Genomic DNA, 23,156 nt, shown 5'->3' on the forward strand with positions numbered 1-23,156 from the left:
ATCTGTGTGTGTGCGTGCTGATCTGTGTGTGTGCGCGCTGATCTGAGTGTGTGTGCACACTGATCTGAGTGTGTGCATGCTGATCTGAGTGCGCGCATGCGCTGATCTGAGTGTGCGCACTCTTATCTGTGTGCGTGCATGATGATCTGTGTGTGCGCATGCCGATCTGTGTGTGCGCACGCTGATCTGAGTGTGTGCGCGCCGATCTGTGTGTGCGCACGCTGATCTGACTGTGTGTGCACGCGCTGATCTGAGTGCGCGCGCACGCTGATCTGAATGTGTGTGCGCTGATCTGAGTGTGTGTGCGCGCCAATCTGTGTGCGCACGCTGATCTGAGTGTGTGCGCGCATCTGAGTGTGTTTGCGCTGATCTGAGTGTGTGCGCGCACGCTGATTTGTGTATGTGCACGCCGATCTGTGTGCGCACACTGATCAGTGTGTGTGCATGCAGATCTGAGTGTGTGCACGCTGATCTGTGTGTGCGCGCTGATCTGAGTGTGTGTGCGCGTGGTGATCAGTGTGTGCGTGCTGATCTGAGTGTGCGTGTGCTGATCTGTGTGTGCATACTGATCTGTGTGTGTGCGCGCTGATCTGTGTGCACTGATCTGTGTGTGTGTGCACTGATCTGTGTGTGTGCGCTGATCTGTGTGTGCGTGCTGATCTGTGTGTGTGTGCTGATCTGTGTGTGCGCGCTGATCTGTGTGTGCGCGCTGATCTGAGTGTGTGCGTGCTGATCTGTGTGTGTGCGTGCTGATCTGTGTGTGTGTGCACACTGATCTGAGTGTGTGCATGCTGATCTGAGTGCGCGCATGCGCTGATCTGAGTGTGCGCACTCTTATCTGTGTGCGTGCATGATTATCTGTGTGTGCGCATGCCGATCTGTGTGTGCGCACGCTGATCTGAGTGTGTGCGCGCACGCTGATCTGAATGTGTGCGCGCCGATCTGTGTGTGCGCACGCTGATCTGACTGTGCACGCGCTGATCTGAGTGTGCGCGCGCACGCTGATCTGAATGTGTGTGCGCTGATCTGAGTGTGTGTGCGCGCCAATCTGTGTGCGCACGCTGATCTGAGTGTGTGCGCGCATCTGAGTGTGTTTGCGCTGATCTGAGTGTGTGCGCGCACGCTGATTTGTGTATGTGCACGCCGATCTGTGTGCGCACACTGATCAGTGTGTGTGCATGCAGATCTGAGTGTGTGCACGCTGATCTGTGTGTGCGCGCTGATCTGAGTGTGTGTGCGCGTGGTGATCAGTGTGTGCGTGCTGATCTGAGTGTGCGTGTGCTGATCTGTGTGTGCATACTGATCTGTGTGTGTGCGCGCTGATCTGTGTGTGCACTGATCTGTGTGTGTGTGCACTGATCTGTGTGTGTGCGCTGATCTGTGTGTGCGTGCTGATCTGTGTGTGTGTGCTGATCTGAGTGTGTGCGTGCTGATCTGTGTGTGTGCGTGCTGATCTGTGTGTGTGTGCGCGTGGTGATCAGTGTGTGCGTGCTGATCTGAGTGTGCGTGTGCTGATCTGTGTGTGCATACTGATCTGTGTGTGTGCGCGCTGATCTGTGTGTGCACTGATCTGTGTGTGTGTGCACTGATCTGTGTGTGTGCGCTGATCTGTGTGTGCGTGCTGATCTGTGTGTGTGTGCTGATCTGAGTGTGTGCGTGCTGATCTGTGTGTGTGCGTGCTGATCTGTGTGTGCGCGCGCACACTGATCTGAGTGCGCGCATGCGCTGATCTGAGTGTGCGCACTCTTATCTGTGTGCGTGCATGATGATCTGTGTGTGCGCATGCCGATCTGTGTGTGCGCACGCTGATCTGAGTGTGTGCGCGCACGCTGATCTGAATGTGTGCGCGCCGATCTGTGTGTGCGCACGCTGATCTGACTGTGTGTGCACGCGCTGATCTGAGTGTGCGCGCGCACGCTGATCTGAATGTGTGTGCGCTGATCTGAGTGTGTGTGCGCGCCAATCTGTGTGCGCACGCTGATCTGAGTGTGTGCGCGGATCTGAGTGTGTTTGCGCTGATCTGAGTGTGTGCATGCGTGCTGATCTGTGTGTGCGCACGCAGATCTGAGTGTGTGCGCGCGTGCTGATCTGAGTGTGTGCGCACGCTGGTCTGTGTGGGTGCGCACGCTGATCTGAGTGTGTGCGCACGCTGATCTGAGTGTGTGTGTGCGCACTGATCTGAGTGTGTGCGCACTGATCTGAGTATGTGCGCATGCTGATCTGAGTGTGTGTGCGCGCTGATCTGTATGTGTGCGCTGATCTGTGTGTGCGCACTGATCTGTGTGTGCGTGTGCTGATCTGTATGTGTGCACTGATCTTTATGTGTGCACTGATCTGTATGTGTGTGCTGATCTGTGTGTACGCGTGCTGATCTGTATGTGTGTGCTGATCTGTGTGTACGCGTGCTGATCTGTGTGTGCGCACTGATCTGTGTGTGCGTGTGCTGATCTGTATGTGTGCACTGATCTGTATGTGTGCGCTGATCTGTATGTGTGCGCTGATCTGTGTGTGCGCGCTGATCTGAGTGTGTGTGCGCGTGGTGATCAGTGTGTGCGTGCTGATCTGAGTGTGCGTGTGCTGATCTGTGTGTGCATACTGATCTGTGTGTGTGCGCGCTGATCTGTGTGTGCACTGATCTGTGTGTGTGTGCACTGATCTGTGTGTGTGCGCTGATCTGTGTGTGCGTGCTGATCTGTGTGTGTGTGCTGATCTGTGTGTGCGCGCTGATCTGAGTGTGTGCGTGCTGATCTGTGTGTGTGCGCGCTGATCTGAGTGTGTGTGCATACTGATCTGTGTGTGTGCGCGCTGATCTGTGTGTGCACTGATCTGTGTGTGTGTGCACTGATCTGTGTGTGTGCGCTGATCTGTGTGTGTGTGCTGATCTGAATGTGTGCGTGCTGATCTGTGTGTGTGCGTGCTGATCTGTGTGTGTGCGCGCTGATCTGAGTGTGTGTGCACACTGATCTGAGTGTGTGCATGCTGATCTGAGTGCGCGCATGCGCTGATCTGAGTGTGCGCACTCTTATCTGTGTGCGTGCATGATGATCTGTGTGTGCGCATGCCGATCTGTGTGTGCGCACGCTGATCTGAGTGTGTGCGCGCCGATCTGTGTGTGCGCACGCTGATCTGACTGTGTGTGCACGCGCTGATCTGAGTGCGCGCGCACGCTGATCTGAATGTGTGTGCGCTGATCTGAGTGTGTGTGCGCGCCAATCTGTGTGCGCACGCTGATCTGAGTGTGTGCGCGCATCTGAGTGTGTTTGCGCTGATCTGAGTGTGTGCGCGCACGCTGATTTGTGTATGTGCACGCCGATCTGTGTGCGCACACTGATCAGTGTGTGTGCATGCAGATCTGAGTGTGTGCACGCTGATCTGTGTGTGCGCGCTGATCTGAGTGTGTGTGCGCGTGGTGATCAGTGTGTGCGTGCTGATCTGAGTGTGCGTGTGCTGATCTGTGTGTGCATACTGATCTGTGTGTGTGCGCGCTGATCTGTGTGCACTGATCTGTGTGTGTGTGCACTGATCTGTGTGTGTGCGCTGATCTGTGTGTGCGTGCTGATCTGTGTGTGTGTGCTGATCTGTGTGTGCGCGCTGATCTGTGTGTGCGCGCTGATCTGAGTGTGTGCGTGCTGATCTGTGTGTGTGCGTGCTGATCTGTGTGTGTGTGCACACTGATCTGAGTGTGTGCATGCTGATCTGAGTGCGCGCATGCGCTGATCTGAGTGTGCGCACTCTTATCTGTGTGCGTGCATGATTATCTGTGTGTGCGCATGCCGATCTGTGTGTGCGCACGCTGATCTGAGTGTGTGCGCGCACGCTGATCTGAATGTGTGCGCGCCGATCTGTGTGTGCGCACGCTGATCTGACTGTGCACGCGCTGATCTGAGTGTGCGCGCGCACGCTGATCTGAATGTGTGTGCGCTGATCTGAGTGTGTGTGCGCGCCAATCTGTGTGCGCACGCTGATCTGAGTGTGTGCGCGCATCTGAGTGTGTTTGCGCTGATCTGAGTGTGTGCGCGCACGCTGATTTGTGTATGTGCACGCCGATCTGTGTGCGCACACTGATCAGTGTGTGTGCATGCAGATCTGAGTGTGTGCACGCTGATCTGTGTGTGCGCGCTGATCTGAGTGTGTGTGCGCGTGGTGATCAGTGTGTGCGTGCTGATCTGAGTGTGCGTGTGCTGATCTGTGTGTGCATACTGATCTGTGTGTGTGCGCGCTGATCTGTGTGTGCACTGATCTGTGTGTGTGTGCACTGATCTGTGTGTGTGCGCTGATCTGTGTGTGCGTGCTGATCTGTGTGTGTGTGCTGATCTGAGTGTGTGCGTGCTGATCTGTGTGTGTGCGTGCTGATCTGTGTGTGTGTGCGCGTGGTGATCAGTGTGTGCGTGCTGATCTGAGTGTGCGTGTGCTGATCTGTGTGTGCATACTGATCTGTGTGTGTGCGCGCTGATCTGTGTGTGCACTGATCTGTGTGTGTGTGCACTGATCTGTGTGTGTGCGCTGATCTGTGTGTGCGTGCTGATCTGTGTGTGTGTGCTGATCTGAGTGTGTGCGTGCTGATCTGTGTGTGTGCGTGCTGATCTGTGTGTGCGCGCGCACACTGATCTGAGTGCGCGCATGCGCTGATCTGAGTGTGCGCACTCTTATCTGTGTGCGTGCATGATGATCTGTGTGTGCGCATGCCGATCTGTGTGTGCGCACGCTGATCTGAGTGTGTGCGCGCACGCTGATCTGAATGTGTGCGCGCCGATCTGTGTGTGCGCACGCTGATCTGACTGTGTGTGCACGCGCTGATCTGAGTGTGCGCGCGCACGCTGATCTGAATGTGTGTGCGCTGATCTGAGTGTGTGTGCGCGCCAATCTGTGTGCGCACGCTGATCTGAGTGTGTGCGCGGATCTGAGTGTGTTTGCGCTGATCTGAGTGTGTGCATGCGTGCTGATCTGTGTGTGCGCACGCAGATCTGAGTGTGTGCGCGCGTGCTGATCTGAGTGTGTGCGCACGCTGGTCTGTGTGGGTGCGCACGCTGATCTGAGTGTGTGCGCACGCTGATCTGAGTGTGTGTGTGCGCACTGATCTGAGTGTGTGCGCACTGATCTGAGTATGTGCGCATGCTGATCTGAGTGTGTGTGCGCGCTGATCTGTATGTGTGCGCTGATCTGTGTGTGCGCACTGATCTGTGTGTGCGTGTGCTGATCTGTATGTGTGCACTGATCTTTATGTGTGCACTGATCTGTATGTGTGTGCTGATCTGTGTGTACGCGTGCTGATCTGTATGTGTGTGCTGATCTGTGTGTACGCGTGCTGATCTGTGTGTGCGCACTGATCTGTGTGTGCGTGTGCTGATCTGTATGTGTGCACTGATCTGTATGTGTGCGCTGATCTGTATGTGTGCGCTGATCTGTGTGTGCGTGTGCTGATCTGTGTGTGCGTGTGCTGACTGTATGTGTGCGCTGATCTGTGTGTGTGTGCGCTGATCTGTGTGTGCGTGTGCTGATCTGTATGTGTGCGCTGATCTGTGTGTGCGTGTGCTGATCTGTGTGTGCGCGTGCTGATCTGTGTGTGTGCGCGTGCTGATCTGTGTGTGTGCGCGTGCTGATCTGTGTGTGTGCGCGTGCTGATCTGTGTGAGTGCGCGTGCTGATCTGTGTGTGTGCGCGTGCTGATGTGTGTGTGCGCGTGCTGATCTGTGTGTGTGCGCGTGCTGATCTGTGTGTGTGCGCGTGCTGATCTGTGTGAGTGCGCGTGCTGATCTGTGTGTGTGCGCGTGCTGATGTGTGTGTGCGCGTGCTGATCTGTGTGTGTGCGCGTGCTGATCAGTGTGTGTGCGCATGCTGATCTGTGTGAGTGCGCGTGCTGATCTGTGTGTGTGCGCGTGCTGATCTGTGTGTGTGCACATGCTGAACTGAGTGTGTGTTCGCGTGCTGATCTGTGTGCGCGTGCTGATCTGTGTGTGCGCGTGCTGATCTGTGTGTGCGCGTGCTGATCTGTGTGTGCGCATGCTGATCTGTGTGTGTGCGCGTGCTGATCTGTGTGTGCGCGTGCTGATCTGTGTGTGCACATGCTGAACTGAGTGTGTGTTCGCGTGCTGATCTGTGTGTGCGCGTGCTGATCTGTGTGTGTGCGCGTGCTGATCTGTGTGTGTGCGCGTGCTGATCTGTGTGTGTGCGCGTGCTGAACTGAGTGTGTGTTCGCTCGCTGATCTGAGTGCGCGCTGATCTGTGTGTGTGCGCGCACGCTGATTTGTGTATGTGCACGCCGATCTGTGTGCGCACACTGATCAGTGTGTGTGCATGCAGATCTGAGTGTGTGCACGCTGATCTGTGTGTGCGCGCTGATCTGAGTGTGTGTGCGTGTGGTGATCAGTGTGTGCGTGCTGATCTGAGTGTGCGTGTGCTGATCTGTGTGTGCATACTGATCTGTGTGTGTGCGCGCTGATCTGTGTGTGCACTGATCTGTGTGTGTGTGCACTGATCTGTGTGTGTGCGCTGATCTGTGTGTGCGTGCTGATCTGTGTGTGTGTGCTGATCTGTGTGTGCGCGCTGATCTGTGTGTGCGCGCGCTGATCTGAGTGTGTGTGCACACTGATCTGAGTGTGTGCATGCGCTGATCTGAGTGTGCGCACTCTTATCTGTGTGCGTGCATGATGATCTGTGTGTGCGCATGCCGATCTGTGTGTGCGCATGCCGATCTGTGTGTGCGCACGCTGATCTGAGTGTGTGCGCGCACGCTGATCTGAATGTGTGCGCGCCGATCTGTGTGTGCGCACGCTGATCTGACTGTGTGTGCACGCGCTGATCTGCGTGTGCGCGCGCACGCTGATCTGAATGTGTGTGCGCGCCAATCTGTGTGCGCACGCTGATCTGAGTGTGTGCGCGGATCTGAGTGTGTTTGCGCTGATCTGAGTGTGTGCATGCGTGCTGATCTGTGTGTGCGCTGATCTGTGTGTGCGCACGCAGATCTGAGTGTGTGCGCGCGTGCTGATCTGAGTGTGTGCGCACGCTGATCTGTGTGGGTGCGCACGCTGATCTGAGTGTGTGCGCACGCTGATCTGAGTGTGTGTGTGCGCACTGATCTGAGTGTGTGCGCACTGATCTGAGTATGTGCGCATGCTGATCTGAGTGTGTGTGCGCGCTGATCTGTATGTGTGCGCTGATCTGTGTGTGCGTGTGCTGATCTGTGTGTGTGCACTGATCTGTGTGTGCGTGTGCTGATCTGTATGTGTGCACTGATCTTTATGTGTGCACTGATCTGTATGTGTGTGCTGATCTGTGTGTACGCGTGCTGATCTGTATGTGTGTGCTGATCTGTGTGTACGCGTGCTGATCTGTGTGTGTGCGCTGATCTGTGTGTGCGTGTGCTGATCTGTATGTGTGCACTGATCTGTATGTGTGCGCTGATCTGTGTGTGCGTGTGCTGATCTGTGTGTGCGTGTGCTGATCTGTGTGTGCATGTGCTGACTGTATGTGTGCGCTGATCTGTGTGTGCGTGTGCTGATCTGTATGTGCGCGCTGATCTGTGTGTGCGTGTGCTGATCTGTGTGTGCATGTGCTGACTGTATGTGCGCGCTGATCTGTGTGTGCGTGTGCTGATCTGTGTGTGCACTGATCTGTGTGCGCGTGTGCTGATCTGTGTGTGCGTGTGCTGATCTGTGTGTGCGTGTGCTGATCTGTGTGTGCGTGTGCGCTGATCTGTGTGTGCGTGTGCTGATCTGTGTGTGTGCACTGATCTGAGTGCGCGCGTGCTGATCTGTGTGTGTGCGCGTGCTGATCTGTGTGTGTGCACGTGCTGAACTGAGTGTGTGTGCTGATCTGTGTGTGTGCACGTGCTGAACTGAGTGTGTGTGTGCTGATCTGTGTGTGTGCGCGTGCTGATCTGTGTGTGTGCGCGTGCTGATCTGTGTGTGTGCGCGTGCTGATCTGTGTGTGTGTGTGTGCTGATCTGTGTGTGTGCACGTGCTGATCTGTGTGTGCGCGTGCTGATCTGTGTGTGTGCACGTGCTGATCTGTGTGTGTGTGTGCTGATCTGTGTGTGCGCGTGCTGATCTGTGTGTGTGCGCGTGCTGATCTGTGTGCGCGTGCTGATCTGTGTGTGTGCACATGCTGATCTGTGTGTGTGCGCGTGCTGATCTGTGTGTGCGCGTGCTGAACTGAGTGTGTGTGTGCTGATCTGTGTGTGTGTGCTGATCTGTGTGTGTGCACGTGCTGCTCTGTGTGTGCGCGTGCTGATCTGTGTGTGTGCGCGTGCTGATCTGTGTGTGTGCGCGTGCTGATCTGCGTGTGTGCGCGTGCTGATCTGTGTGTGTGCACGTGCTGATCTGTGTGTGTGCACATGCTGAACTGAGTGTGTGTGTGCTGATCTGTGTGTGTGCACGGATCTGTATGTGAGCGCTGATCTGTATGTGTGCGCTGATCGTATGTGTGCGCTGATCTGTGTGTGCGTGTACTGATCTGTGTGTGCGTGTGCTGACTGTATGTGTGTGCTGAACTGAGTGTGTGTGTGCTGATCTGTGTGTGTGTGTGCTGATCTGTGTGTGTGCACGTGCTGCTCTGTGTGTGTGCGCGTGCTGATCTGTGTGTGTGCGCGTGCTGATCTGTGTGTGTGCGCGTGCTGATCTGTGTGTGTGCACGTGCTGATCTGTGTGTGTGCACATGCTGAACTGAGTGTGTGTGTGCTGATCTGTGTGTGTGCACGGATCTGTATGTGAGCGCTGATCTGTATGTGTGCGCTGATCTGTGTGTGCGTGTGCTGATCTGTATGTGTGCACTGATCTGTATGTGTGCACTGATCTGTATGTGTGCGCTGATCGTATGTGTGCGCTGATCTGTGTGTGCGTGTACTGATCTGTGTGTGCGTGTGCTGACTGTATGTGTGTACTGATCTGTGTGTGCGTGTGCTGATCTGTGTGTGTGCACTGATGTGTGTGCGCGTGTGCTGATCTGTGTGTGTGCGCTGATCTGTGTGTGTGCGCTGATCTGTATGTGTGCGCTGATCTGTGTGTGTGCGCTGATCTGTGTGTGTGCGCTGATCTGTATGTGTGCGCTGATCTGTGTGTGCGCGCTGCTCTGTGTGTGCGTGTGCTGATCTGTGTGTGCGCTGATCTGTGTGTGTGCGCTGATCTGTGTGTGCGCGCTGATCTGTGTGTGCGTGTGCTGATCTGTGTGTGCGCTGATCTGTATGTGTGCGCTGATCTGTGTGTGCGCGTGCTGATCTGAATGTGTGTGCGCGCTGAGCTGTGTGTGCGTGTGATGTGTGCGCACGCTAATCTGTGTGTGTGCGCGTGCTGATCTGTGTGTGTGCACATGCTGAACTGAGTGTGTGTGCGCTGATCTGTGTGTGCGCGTGCTGATCTGTGTGTGTGCGCGTGCTGATCTGTGTGTGTGCACGTGCTGATCTGTGTGTGTGCGCGTGCTGATCTGTGTGTGTGCACGTGCTGATCTGTGTGTGCGCGTGCTGATCTGTGTGTGCACGTGCTGATCTGTGTGTGCGCGTGCTGATCTGTGTGTGTGCACGTGCTGATCTGTGTGTGCGCGTGCTGATCTGTGTGTGTGCACGTGCTGATCTGTGTGTGCGCGTGCTGATCTGTGTGTGCGCGTGCTGATCTGTGTGTGCGCGTGCTGATCTGTGTGTGTGCACGTGCTGATCTGTGTGTGTGCGCGTGCTGATCTGTGTGTGTGCACGTGCTGATCTGTGTGTGTGCGCGTGCTGATCTGTGTGTGTGCGTGTGCTGATCTGTGTGTGTGCGTGTGCTGAACTGTGTGTGTGCGCGTGCTGATCTGTGTGTGTGCACATGCTGAACTGAGTGTGTGTGTGCTGATCTGTATGTGTGCGCGTGCTGATCTGTGTGTGTGCGCGTGCTGATCTGTGTGTGTGCGTGTGCTGAACTGTGTGTGTGCGCGTGCTGATCTCTGTGTGTGCGTGTGCTGATCTGTGTGTGTGCGCGTGCTGATCTGTATGTGTGCGCGTGCTGATCTGTGTGTGCACATGCTGATCTGTGTGTGTGCGCGTGCTGATCTGTGTGTGTGCGCGTGCTGATCTGTGTGTGTGCACGTGCTGATCTGTGTGTGTGCGCGTGCTGATCTGTGTGTGCACATGCTGAACTGAGTGTGTGTTCGCTCGCTGATCTGAGTGCGCGCTGATCTGTGTGTGTGCGCGCACGCTGATTTGTGTATGTGCACGCCGATCTGTGTGCGCACACTGATCAGTGTGTGTGCATGCAGATCTGAGTGTGTGCACGCTGATCTGTGTGTGTGTGCGCGTGCTGATCTGAGTGTGTGCACACGCTGATCTGTGTGTGTGCGCACGCTGATCTGAGTGTGTGCGCACGCTGATCTGAGTGTGTGCGCGCGCTGATCTGAGTGTGTGCGCGCTGATCTGAGTGTGTGCGCATGCTGATCTGAGTGTGTGTGTGTGCGTGTGCTGATCTGTGTGTGTGCACTGATCTGTGTGTGCGTGCGCTGATCTGTGTGTGTGCACTGATCTTTATGTGTGCACTGATCTGTATGTGTGTGCTGATCTGTGTGTACGCGTGCTGATCTGTGTGTGTGCTGATCTGTGTGTACGTGTGCTGATCTGTGTGTGTGCACTGATCTTTATGTGTGCACTGATCTGTATGTGTGTGCTGATCTGTGTGTACGCGTGCTGATCTGTGTGTGTGCTGATCTGTGTGTACGTGTGCTGATCTGTATGTGTGTGCTGATCTGTGTGTACGCGTGCTGATCTGTGTGTGTGCGCTGATCTGTGTGTGCGTGTGCTGATCTGTCTGTGTGCACTGATCTGTATGTGTGCGCTGATCTGTATGTGTGTGCTGATCTGTGTGCGTGTGCTGATCTGTGTGTGCGTGTGCTGACTGTATGTGTGCGCTGATCTGTGTGTGCTTGTGCTGATCTGTATGTGTGCGCTGATCTGTGTGTGCGTGTGCTGATCTGTGTGTGCATGTGCTGACTGTATGTGTGCGCTGATCTGTGTGTGCGTGTGCTGATCTGTGTGCGTGCACTGATCTGTGTGCGCGTGTGCTGATCTGTGTGTGCGTGTGCTGATCTGTGTGTGCGTGTGCTGATCTGTGTGTGCACTGATCTGTGTGTGCGTGCTGATCTGTCTGTGCGCGCTGATCTGTCTGTGCGCGCTGATCTGTGTGTGCGTGCTGATCTGTGTGCGTGTGTGCTGATCTGTGTGTGCGTGTGCACTGATCTGTGTGTGCGTGCGCTGATCTGTGTGTGCGCACTTATCTGAGTGTGTGCGTGCTGATCTGAATGTGTGTGCGCGCTGAGCTGAGTGTGTGCGTGTGATGTGTGCGCACGCTGATCTGTGTGTGCGCGTGCTGATCTGTGTGTGTGCACATGCTGAACTGAGTGTGTGTGTGCTGATCTGTGTGTGCGCGTGCTGATCTGTGTGTGCGCGCTGATCTGTGTGTGTGCGCTGATCTGTGTGTGTGCGTGCTGATCTGTGTGTGCGCGCTGATCTGAGTGTGCACTGATCTGAGTGTGTGTGTCTGTATGAGACAGTTTGTGATTCTCGGTGTTTGTGTGTGCATGTGTCTGTGTATACATGTTTGAGACAGTGTGTGTGTAAGTGCATCTGAGAGACTGTGTCTGTGTTTGACCACGTGAGTGTCAGAGTCTGCGTGTGTGTGTGTCTGAGTGTGTGAGAATGTGCACATCTGTCTTGCTATGTGCATGTAAGAGAGTGTCAGTGTGTGTGAGATAAAGTCAGAGAAATCTGCATGTCTGCAGCCCCTCCCCAGTCAAACTTGTGTCCGTCACAGTCTCTGTCCTTGAGTCACCATCCGGAACATTCTACCAGGGGGGCTGAGCTCTTTGCAATCCAGTGCTGGGTGGAGAAGACTCAATCCCGTGCCACTAACTGGGAAACAGGCAGCTAGACAGAGCCTTGTTGAAACAGGCCTGGGAAATGGGAGAGTGCTGAGAAAATATCCACCTCTGTACCTAACGCTGTCCTGTCTCTGTCCTGGGAGTCCTCGAAGGGGGGGGGACTGTCCAGGGGGGAATTACTTTCAGTTTGAAATAAGTAGAGGTAGCTTTATTCTATTTCTAATTCGGTGCTGTCCCTGTCCTGGGAGGGTGTTTGATAGAAGCAGCTTAATTTCCAATTTCACAGAGTAGAGAGTGGTTTACTCGGGATCTAACTGCACGCTGTGTGTTTAGTGAGGGTCTGATTACACAGTGGGTGACAAAGGGAGCAGGTTATCAGTTTAGATTCAACTAAACTCCCCCATTCCAAAAGCAGTCTATCTCTCTCACCTGACGGCGATGATGATGATGATAATGTAGAGGACTCTAATCTGGCTTACCTTGTGTTTGGGACATTTCATCGAAAAGTTTTCCTCATTCAGAAAACAACCTGGAGAGAGAAAGAAAAGGTGAACATTGGCCAGAACCCCATACCCCAGCACGTTACAGTGGGCACCGGGGGGTGGGTGAGGGGTTACACTGGGCACCGGGGGGTGGGTGAGGGGTTACACTGGGCACCGGGGGATGGGTGAGGGGTTACACTGGGCACCGGGGGGTGGGTGAGGGGTTACACTGGGCCCCGGAGGGTGGGGTGAGGGGTTACACTGGGCCCCGGGGGATGGGTGAGGGGTTACACTGGGCACCGGGGGATGGGTGAGGGGTTACACTGGGCACCGGGCATGGGTGAGGGGTTACACTGGGCACCGGGGGTGGGTGAGGGGTTACACTGGGCCCCGGAGGGTGGGATGAGGGGTTACACTGGGCACCGGGGGATGGGTGAGGGGTTACACTGGGCACCGGGGCATGGGTGAGGGGTTACACTGGGCACCGGGGGGTGGGTGAGGGGTTACACTGGGCACCGGGGGGTGGGTGAGGGGTTACACTGGGCACCGGGGGGTGGGTGAGGGGTTACACTGGGCACCGGGGGGTGGGTGAGGGGTTACACTGGGCCCCGGGGGGTGGGGTGAGGGGTTACACTGGGCACCGGGGGATGGGTGAGGGGTTAAACTGGGCACCGGGGGGTGGGTGAGGGGTTACACTGGGCACCGGGGGGTGGGTGAGGGGTTACACTGGGCCCCGGGGGGTGGGGTGAGGGGTTACACTGGGCACCGGGGGATGGGTGAGGGGTTACACTGGGCACCGGGGGATGGGTGAGGGGTTACACTGGGCACCGGGGGGTGGGTGAGGGGTTACACTGGGCACCGGGGGGTGGGTGGGGGGGTTACACTGGGCACCGGGGGATGGGTGAGGGGTTACACTGGGCACCGGGGGATGGGTGAGGGGTTACACTGGGAGATGGGCGAGGGGTTACACTGGGCACTGGGGGATGGGCAAGGAGTTACACTGGGCACTGGGGTTGGGTATGGAGTTACACTGGGCACTGGGGGATGGGTGAGGGGTTACACTGGGAGATGGGTGAGGGGTTACACTGGGCACTGGGGGATGGGCAAGGAGTTATACTGGGCACTGGGGGGATGGGTGAGGGGTTACACAGCACTGGGGGGATGGGTAAGTGGTTACACTGGGCACTGGGGGGTGGGTAAGGAGTTACAACTGGCACCGGGGGAGGGGTATGGGGTTACATGGCACTGGGCGATAGGTGAGAGGTTACACAGGGCACTGGAGGATGGGTATGGGGTTTCACGACACTTGGGGATGGGTAAGGAGTTACACAGGGCACTGGGGGATGGCTGAGGGGTTGCACTGGGCACTGGGAGATGGGTAAGGAGTTACACTGGGCACTGGAGAATGGGTAAGGAGTTACACAGGGCACTGGGGGATGGGTGAGGGGTTACATTGGGCACTGAGGAATGGGTAAGGGGTTACACTGGGCACTGAGGAATGGGTAAGGGTTACACTGGGCACTGGGGGATGGGTAAGGGGTACACTGGGCACTGGAGGATGGGGAAGGGGTTACACTGGGCACTGGGGGATGGGTAAGGAGTTGCAGTGGGCACTGGAGATGGGTGAGGAGTTACACTGGGCACCAGGGGTGGGTAGGGAGTTACACTGGGCAGGGAGTTACACTGGGCACTGGGGGATGGGTGAGGACAGCAGTGAGCTACACTGGACAGTGGGGGGCAGCAGTGAGCTACACTGGAAAGCAGAGGGACAGCAGTGAGCTTCAGTGGACAGTGGGGGGCAGCAGTGAGCTACAGTGGACAGTGGGGGGACAGCAGTGAGCTACACTGGACAGTGGGGGGCAGCAGTGAGCTAGTGGACAGCGGGGGACAACAGTGAGCTAGTGGATAGTGGGGGGCAGCAGTGAGCTACAGAGGACAGTGGGGGGCAGCAGTGAGCTACAGTGGACAGTGGGGGGACAGCAGTGAGCTTCAGTGGACAGTGGGGGGCAGCAGTGAGCTACAGTGGACAGTGGGGGGACAGCAGTGAGCTTCAGTGAACAGTGGGGGGCAGCAGTTAGCTACAGTGGACAGTGGGGGGACAGCAGTGAGCTACAGTGGACAGTGGGGGGACAGCAGTGAGCTACAGTGGACAGTGGGGGGCAGCAGTGAGCTACAGTGGACAGCAGGGGGGGCAACAGTGAGCTACACTGGACAGCGGGGGCAGCAGTGAACTACACTGGACTGTGGGGGCAGCAGTGAGCTACAGTGGACAGTGGGGGGACAGCAGTGAGCTACAATGGACAGCGGGGGGGCAGCAGTGAGCTACACTGGACAGCGGGGGGGGGCAGCAGTGAGCTACAGTGGACAGTGGGGGGACAGCAGTGAGCTACAATGGACAGCGGGGGGGCAGCAGTGAGCTACACTGGACAGTGGGGGGGGCAGCAGTGAGCTACAGTGGACAGCGGGGGGCCAGCAGTGAGCTACAGTGGACAGCGGAGGGCAGCAGTGAGCTACAGTGAACAGTGGGGGACAGCAGTGAGTTACAATGGACAGTGGGGGTCAGCAGTGAGCTACAGTGGACAGTGGGGGGACAGCAGTGAGCTACAGTGGACAGTGGGGGGACAGCAGTGAGCTACAGTGGACAGTGGGGGGACAGCAGTGAGCTACAGTGGACAGCGGGGGGACAGCAGTGAGCTACAGTGGACAGCGGGGGGGGGCAGCAGTGAGCTACAATGGACAGTGGGGGGCAGCAGTGAGCTAGTGGACAGTGGGGGGCAGCAGTGAGCTAGTGGACAGTGGGGGGGCAGCAGTGAGCTACAGTGGACAGTGGGGGGACAGCAGTGAGCTACAGTGGACAGTGGAGGGACAGCAGTGAGCTACAGTGGACAGTGGGGGGCAGCAGTGAGCTACAGTGGACAGTGGGGGGCAGCAGTGAGCTACAGTGGACAGTGGGGGGACAGCAGTGAGCTACTGGACAGTGGGGGGCAGCAGTGAGCTACAGTGGACAGTGGGGGGACAGCAGTGAGCTAGTGGACAGTGGGGGGCAGCAGTGAGCTACAGTGGACAGTGGGGGGACAGCAGTGAGCTAGTGGACAGTGGGGGGCAGCAGTGAGCTACAGTGGACAGTGGGGGGTAGCAGTGAGCTAGTGGACAGTGGGGGGCAGCAGTGAGCTACAGTGAACAGTGGGGGACAGCAGTGAGTTACAGTGGACAGCGGGGGGACAGCAGTGAGCTACAATGGACAGTGGGGGGCAGCAGTGAGCTACAGTGGACAGTGGAGGCAGCAGTGAGCTACACTGGACAGCGGGGGGTAGCAGTGAGCTACAGTGGACAGTGGGGGGTAGCAGTGAGTTACAGTGGACAGTGGGGGGGTAGCAGTGAGCTACAGTGAACAGTGGGGGACAGCAGTGAGTTACAATGGAGAGTGGGGGGGCAGCAGTGAGCTACAGTGGACAGAGGGGGTCAGCAGAGAGCTACAGTGGACAGTGGGGGGACAGCAGTGAGCTACAGTGGACAGTGGGGGGTAGCAGTGAGCTACAGTGAACAGTGGGGGACAGCAGTGAGTTACAATGGAGAGTGGGGGGGGCAGCAGTGAGCTATAGTGGACAGAGGGGGGCAGCAGTGAGCTACAGTGGACAGCGGGGGGACAGCAGTGAGCTACAGTGGACAGTGGGGGGTAGCAGTGAGCTACAGTGAACAGTGGGGGACAGCAGTGAGTTACAATGGAGAGTGGGGGGGCAGCAGTGAGCTACAGTGGACAGTGGGGGGCAGCAGTGAGCTACAGTGGACAGTGGGGGGCAGCAGTGAGCTACAGTGGACAGCGGGGGGACAGCAGTGAGCTAGTGGACAGTGGGGGGCAGCAGTGAGCTACAGTGGACAGTGGGGGGACAGCAGTGAGCTAGTGGACAGTGGGGGGCAGCAGTGAGCTACAGTGAAGAGTGGGGGACAGCAGTGAGTTACAATGGACAGTGGGGGTCAGCAGTGAGCTACAGTGGACAGCGGGGGGGGGGGGCAGCAGTGTGCTACAGTGGACAGTGGAGGCAGCAGTGAGCTACACTGGACAGCGGGGGGACAGCAGTGAGCTACACTGGACAGCGGGGGGCAACAGTGAGCTACAGTGGACAGCGGGGGCAGCAGTGAGCTACACTGGACAGTGGGGACAGCAGTGAGCTACAATGGACAGTGGGAGGGCAGCAGTGAGCTACAATGGACAGTGGGGGGCAGCAGTGAGCTACAGTGGACAGCGGGGGGGGCAGCAGTGAGCTTCAGTGGACAGTGGAGGCAGCAGTGAGCTACACTGGACAGCGGGGAGACAGCAGTGAGCTACAATGGACAGTGGGGGGGCAGCAGTGAGCTACAATGGACAGTGGGGGGCAGCAGTGAGCTACAGTGGACAGTGGGGGGGGCAGCAGTGAGATACACTGGACAGCGGGGGCAGCAGTGAGCTACAGTGGACAGCGGGGGGACAGCAATGAGCTACACTGGACAGTGGGGGGGGGCAGCAGTGAGATACACTGGACAGCGGGGGCAGCAGTGAGCTACAGTGGACAGTGGGGACAGCAGTGAGCTACACTGGACAGCGGGGGGCAGCAGTGAGCTACAGTGGACAGCGGGGGCAGCAGTGAGCTACACTGGACAGCGGGGTGCTGCAGTGAGCTACAGTGGATAGCGGGGGGCAACAGTGAGCTACAGTGGACAGTGGGGGGACAGCAGTGAACTACACTGGACAGCGGGGGGGGCAGCAGTGAGCTACAGTGGATAGCGGGGGGCAACAGTGAGCTACACTGGACAGCGGGGGGCTGCAGTGAGCTACAGTGGACAGCGGGGGCAGCAGTGAGCTACACTGGACAGCGGGGTGCAGCAGTGAGCTACAGTGGATAGCGGGGGGCAACAGTGAGCTACAGTGGATAGCGGGGGGCAACAGTGAGCTATACTGGACAGCGGGGGGGGCAGCAGTGAGCTGCAGTGGACAGTGGGGGGACAGCAGTGAACTACACTGGACAGCGGGGACAGCAGTGAGCTGCAGTGGACAGTGGGGGGACAGCAGTGAACTACACTGGACAGCGGGGACAGCATTGAGCTACAGTGGACAGTGGGGGGGGGCAGCAGTGAACTACACTGGACAGTGGGGACAGCAGTGAGCTACAGCGGACAGTGGGGGGACAGCAGTGAACTACACTGGACAGCGGGGACAGCATTGAGCTACAGTGGACAGTGGGGGGGGGCAGCAGTGAGCTACAGTGGACAGTGGGGGGACAGCAGTGAGCTACAGTGGACAGCGGAGGGCAGCAGTGAGCTACACTGGACAGTGGGGGGACAGCAGTGAGCTACAGTGGACAGCGGGGGGGGACAGCAGTGAGTTACAGTGGACAGTGGGGGACAGCAGTGAGCTACAGTGGACAGTGGGGGGGAGCAGTGAGCTACAGTGGACAGCGGGGGGACAGCGGTGAGCGACAGTGGACAGTGGGGGTCAGCAGTGAGCTACAGTGGACAGTGGGGGGCAGCAGTGAGCTACACTGGACAGTGGGGGACAGCATTGAGATACAGTGGACAGCGGGGACAGCAGTGAGCTACAGTGGACAGTGGGGGGACAGCAGTGGGCTACACTGGACAGTGGGGACAGCAGTGAGCTACAGTGAACAGTGGGAGGACTGCGGTGAGCTACAGTGGACAGTGGGGGGACAACAGTGAGCTACACTGGATAGTGGGGGACAGCAGTGAGCTACAGTGGACAGTGGGGGACAGCAGTGAGCTACACTGGACAGTGGGGGACAGCGGTGAGCTACAGTGGACAGTGGGAGACAACAGTGAGCTACAGTGGACAGTGGGGGACAGCAGTGAGCTACACTGGACAGTGGGGGGACAGCAGTGAGCTACAGTGAACAGTGGGGGGACAGCAGTGAGCTACAGTGAACAGTGGGAGGACTGCAGTGAGCTACAGTGAACAGTGCGGGACAGCAGTGAGCTACACTGGGCAGTGGGGGGACAGCAGTGAGCTACAGTGAACAGTGGGAGGACTGCAGTGAGCTACAGTGGACAGTGGGGGGGCAGCAGTGAGCTACAGTGGACAGTGGGGGGACTGCAGTGAGCTACACTGGACAGCGGGGGACAGCAGTGAGCTACAGTGGACAGTGGGGGGACAGCAGAGAGCTACACTGGACAGCGGGGGACAGCAGTGAGCTACAGTGGACAGTGGGAGGACTGCAGTGAGCTACAACGGACTGCGGGGACAGCAGTGAGCTACAATGAACAGTGGGGGCACAGCAGTGAGCTACAGTGAACAGTGGGGGGTCAGCAGTGAGCTACAGTGGACAGTGGGGGACAGCAGTGAGCTACAGTGGACTGTGGGGGGCAGCAGTGAGCTACAGTGGACAGTGGGGGGACAGCAGTGAGCTACAGTGGACAGTGGGGGGGCAGCAGTGAGCTACAGTGGACAGTGGGGGGGCAGCAGTGAGCTACAGTGGACAGTGGGGGTCAGCAGTGAGCTACAATGGACAGCGGGGGGACAGCAGTGAGCTACACTGGACAGTGGGGGACAGCAGTGAGCTACAGTGAACAGTGGGGGACAGCAGTGAGCTACACTGGGCAGTGGGGGGACAGCAGTGAGCTACAGTGGACAGTGGGGGACAACAGTGAGCTACAGTGGACAGTGGGGGACAACAGTGAGCTACAGTGGACAGTGTGGGACAGCGGTGAGCTACAGTGGACAGTGGGGGGGCAGCAGTGAGCTACAGTGAACAGTGCGGGACAGCAGTGAGCTACACTGGGCAGTGGGGAGACAGCAGTGAGCTACAATGGACAGTGGGGGGACAGCAGTGAGCTACAGTGAACAGTGGGGGGACAGCAGTGAGCTACAGTGAACAGTGGGAGGACTGCAGTGAGCTACAGTGAACAGTGCGGGACAGCAGTGAGCTACACTGGGCAGTGGGGGGACAGCAGTGAGCTACAGTGAACAGTGGGAGGACTGCAGTGAGCTACAGTGAACAGTGGGGGGACAGCAGTGAGCTACAGTGGACAGTGGGGGGGCAGCAGTGAGCTACAGTGGACAGTGGGGGGACTGCAGTGAGCTACACTGGACAGCGGGGGACAGCAGTGAGCTACAGTGGACAGTGGGGGGACAGCAGTGAGCTACACTGGACAGCGGGGGACAGCAGTGAGCTACAGTGGACAGTGGGGGGACAGCAGTGAGCTACACTGGACAGCGGGGGACAGCAGTGAGCTACAGTGGACAGTGGGAGGACTGCAGTGAGCTACAATGGACAGCGGGGGGACAGCAGTGAGCTACAGTGGACAGTGGGGGACAACAGTGAGCTACAGTGGACAGTGGGGGACAACAGTGAGCTACAGTGGACAGTGTGGGACAGCGGTGAGCTACAGTGGACAGTGGGGGGGCAGCAGTGAGCTTCAGTGGACAGTGGAGGCAGCAGTGAGCTACACTGGACAGCGGGGAGACAGCAGTGAGCTACAATGGACAGTGGGGGGGCAGCAGTGAGCTACAATGGACAGTGGGGGGGCAGCAGTGAGCTACAATGGACAGTGGGGGGCAGCAGTGAGCTACAGTGGACAGCGGGGGGGGCAGCAGTGAGCTTCAGTGGACAGTGGAGGCAGCAGTGAGCTACAGTGGACAGCGGGGGGGGCAGCAGTGAGCTTCAGTGGACAGTGGAGGCAGCAGTGAGCTTCAGTGGACAGTGGAGGCAGCAGTGAGCTACACTGGACAGTGGGGGGACAGCAGTGAGCTACAGTGGACAGCGGGGGCAGCAGTGAACTACACTGGACTGTGGGGGCAGCAGTGAGCTACAGTGGACAGCGGGGGGACAGCAGTGAGATACAGTGGACAGCGGGGGCAGCAGTGAGCTACAGTGGACAGCGGGTGGACAGCAATGAGCTACACTGGACGGTGGGGGGGGCAGCAGTGAGATACACTGGACAGCGGGGGCAGCAGTGAGCTACAGTGGACAGTGGGGACAGCAGTGAGCTACACTGGACAGCGGGGGGCAGCAGTGAGCTACAGTGGACAGCGGGGTGCAGCAGTGAGCTACAGTGGATAGCGGGGGGCAACAGTGAGCTACAGTGGGGGGACAGCAGTGAACTACACTGGACAGCGGGGGGGGCAGCAGTGAGCTACAGTGGATAGCGGGGGGCAACAGTGAGCTACACTGGACAGCGGGGGGCAGCAGTGAGCTACAGTGGACAGCGGGGGCAGCAGTGAGCTACACTGGACAGTGGGGGGCAGCAGTGAGCTACAGTGGACAGTGGGGGGCAGCAGTGAGCTACAGTGGACAGTGGGGGGACAGCAGTGAGCTACTGGACAGTGGGGGGCAGCAGTGAGCTACAGTGGACAGTGGGGGGACAGCAGTGAGCTAGTGGACAGTGGGGGGCAGCAGTGAGCTACAGTGGACAGTGGGGGGACAGCAGTGAGCTAGTGGACAGTGGGGGGCAGCAGTGAGCTACAGTGGACAGTGGGGGGGTAGCAGTGAGCTAGTGGACAGTGGGGGGCAGCAGTGAGCTACAGTGAACAGTGGGGGACAGCAGTGAGTTACAGTGGACAGCGGGGGGACAGCAGTGAGCTACAATGGACAGTGGGGGGCAGCAGTGAGCTACAGTGGACAGTGGAGGCAGCAGTGAGCTACACTGGACAGCGGGGGGTAGCAGTGAGCTACAGTGGACAGTGGGGGGTAGCAGTGAGTTACAGTGGACAGTGGGGGGGTAGCAGTGAGCTACAGTGAACAGTGGGGGACAGCAGTGAGTTACAATGGAGAGTGGGGGGGCAGCAGTGAGCTACAGTGGACAGAGGGGGTCAGCAGAGAGCTACAGTGGACAGTGGGGGGACAGCAGTGAGCTACAGTGGACAGTGGGGGGTAGCAGTGAGCTACAGTGAACAGTGGGGGACAGCAGTGAGTTACAATGGAGAGTGGGGGGGGCAGCAGTGAGCTATAGTGGACAGAGGGGGGCAGCAGTGAGCTACAGTGGACAGCGGGGGGACAGCAGTGAGCTACAGTGGACAGTGGGGGGTAGCAGTGAGCTACAGTGAACAGTGGGGGACAGCAGTGAGTTACAATGGAGAGTGGGGGGGCAGCAGTGAGCTACAGTGGACAGTGGGGGGCAGCAGTGAGCTACAGTGGACAGTGGGGGGCAGCAGTGAGCTACAGTGGACAGCGGGGGGACAGCAGTGAGCTAGTGGACAGTGGGGGGCAGCAGTGAGCTACAGTGGACAGTGGGGGGACAGCAGTGAGCTAGTGGACAGTGGGGGGCAGCAGTGAGCTACAGTGAAGAGTGGGGGACAGCAGTGAGTTACAATGGACAGTGGGGGTCAGCAGTGAGCTACAGTGGACAGCGGGGGGGGGGGCAGCAGTGTGCTACAGTGGACAGTGGAGGCAGCAGTGAGCTACACTGGACAGCGGGGGGACAGCAGTGAGCTACACTGGACAGCGGGGGGCAACAGTGAGCTACAGTGGACAGCGGGGGCAGCAGTGAGCTACACTGGACAGTGGGGACAGCAGTGAGCTACAATGGACAGTGGGAGGGCAGCAGTGAGCTACAATGGACAGTGGGGGGCAGCAGTGAGCTACAGTGGACAGCGGGGGGGGCAGCAGTGAGCTTCAGTGGACAGTGGAGGCAGCAGTGAGCTACACTGGACAGCGGGGAGACAGCAGTGAGCTACAATGGACAGTGGGGGGGCAGCAGTGAGCTACAATGGACAGTGGGGGGCAGCAGTGAGCTACAGTGGACAGTGGGGGGGGCAGCAGTGAGATACACTGGACAGCGGGGGCAGCAGTGAGCTACAGTGGACAGCGGGGGGACAGCAATGAGCTACACTGGACAGTGGGGGGGGGCAGCAGTGAGATACACTGGACAGCGGGGGCAGCAGTGAGCTACAGTGGACAGTGGGGACAGCAGTGAGCTACACTGGACAGCGGGGGGCAGCAGTGAGCTACAGTGGACAGCGGGGGCAGCAGTGAGCTACACTGGACAGCGGGGTGCTGCAGTGAGCTACAGTGGATAGCGGGGGGCAACAGTGAGCTACAGTGGACAGTGGGGGGACAGCAGTGAACTACACTGGACAGTGGGGGGGGGCAGCAGTGAGCTACAGTGGATAGCGGGGGGCAACAGTGAGCTACACTGGACAGCGGGGGGCTGCAGTGAGCTACAGTGGACAGCGGGGGCAGCAGTGAGCTACACTGGACAGCGGGGTGCAGCAGTGAGCTACAGTGGATAGCGGGGGGCAACAGTGAGCTACAGTGGATAGCGGGGGGCAACAGTGAGCTATACTGGACAGCGGGGGGGGCAGCAGTGAGCTGCAGTGGACAGTGGGGGGACAGCAGTGAACTACACTGGACAGCGGGGACAGCAGTGAGCTGCAGTGGACAGTGGGGGGACAGCAGTGAACTACACTGGACAGCGGGGACAGCATTGAGCTACAGTGGACAGTGGGGGGGGGGCAGCAGTGAACTACACTGGACAGTGGGGACAGCAGTGAGCTACAGCGGACAGTGGGGGGACAGCAGTGAACTACACTGGACAGCGGGGACAGCATTGAGCTACAGTGGACAGTGGGGGGGGCAGCAGTGAGCTACAGTGGACAGTGGGGGGACAGCAGTGAGCTACAGTGGACAGCGGAGGGCAGCAGTGAGCTACACTGGACAGTGGGGGGGACAGCAGTGAGCTACAGTGGACAGCGGGGGGGGGACAGCAGTGAGTTACAGTGGACAGTGGGGGACAGCAGTGAGCTACAGTGGACAGTGGGGGGGAGCAGTGAGCTACAGTGGACAGCGGGGGGACAGCGGTGAGCGACAGTGGACAGTGGGGGTCAGCAGTGAGCTACAGTGGACAGTGGGGGGCAGCA

The 23,156-nt window shown here is 58.2% G+C and overlaps 1 protein-coding gene and 1 long non-coding RNA gene across 2 annotated transcripts in view; both read right to left on the reverse strand.

The window, feature by feature from the left end:
- Positions 1–12,397, reverse strand: part of LOC140489180 (uncharacterized) — a 55,477-nt gene extending 43,080 nt beyond the window's left edge. Inside the window, exon 1 of the long non-coding RNA XR_011963108.1 lies at positions 12,311–12,397. This is a non-coding gene — a long non-coding RNA (uncharacterized lncRNA). The remainder of the gene's footprint in view (positions 1–12,310) is intronic.
- Positions 12,398–12,569: 172 nt separating this feature from the next.
- The window catches only part of tcf20 (transcription factor 20), a 182,063-nt gene continuing 171,476 nt past the window's right edge, over positions 12,570–23,156 (reverse strand). The window contains 1 exon segment of the mRNA XM_072588266.1: positions 12,570–12,728. Coding sequence (XP_072444367.1) covers positions 12,570–12,728 — 159 coding nt within the window.

The sequence above is a fragment of the Chiloscyllium punctatum genome, chromosome 18, assembly GCF_047496795.1.
Source record: "Chiloscyllium punctatum isolate Juve2018m chromosome 18, sChiPun1.3, whole genome shotgun sequence".
In the NCBI taxonomy this organism is placed as follows: domain Eukaryota; kingdom Metazoa; phylum Chordata; class Chondrichthyes; order Orectolobiformes; family Hemiscylliidae; genus Chiloscyllium; species Chiloscyllium punctatum.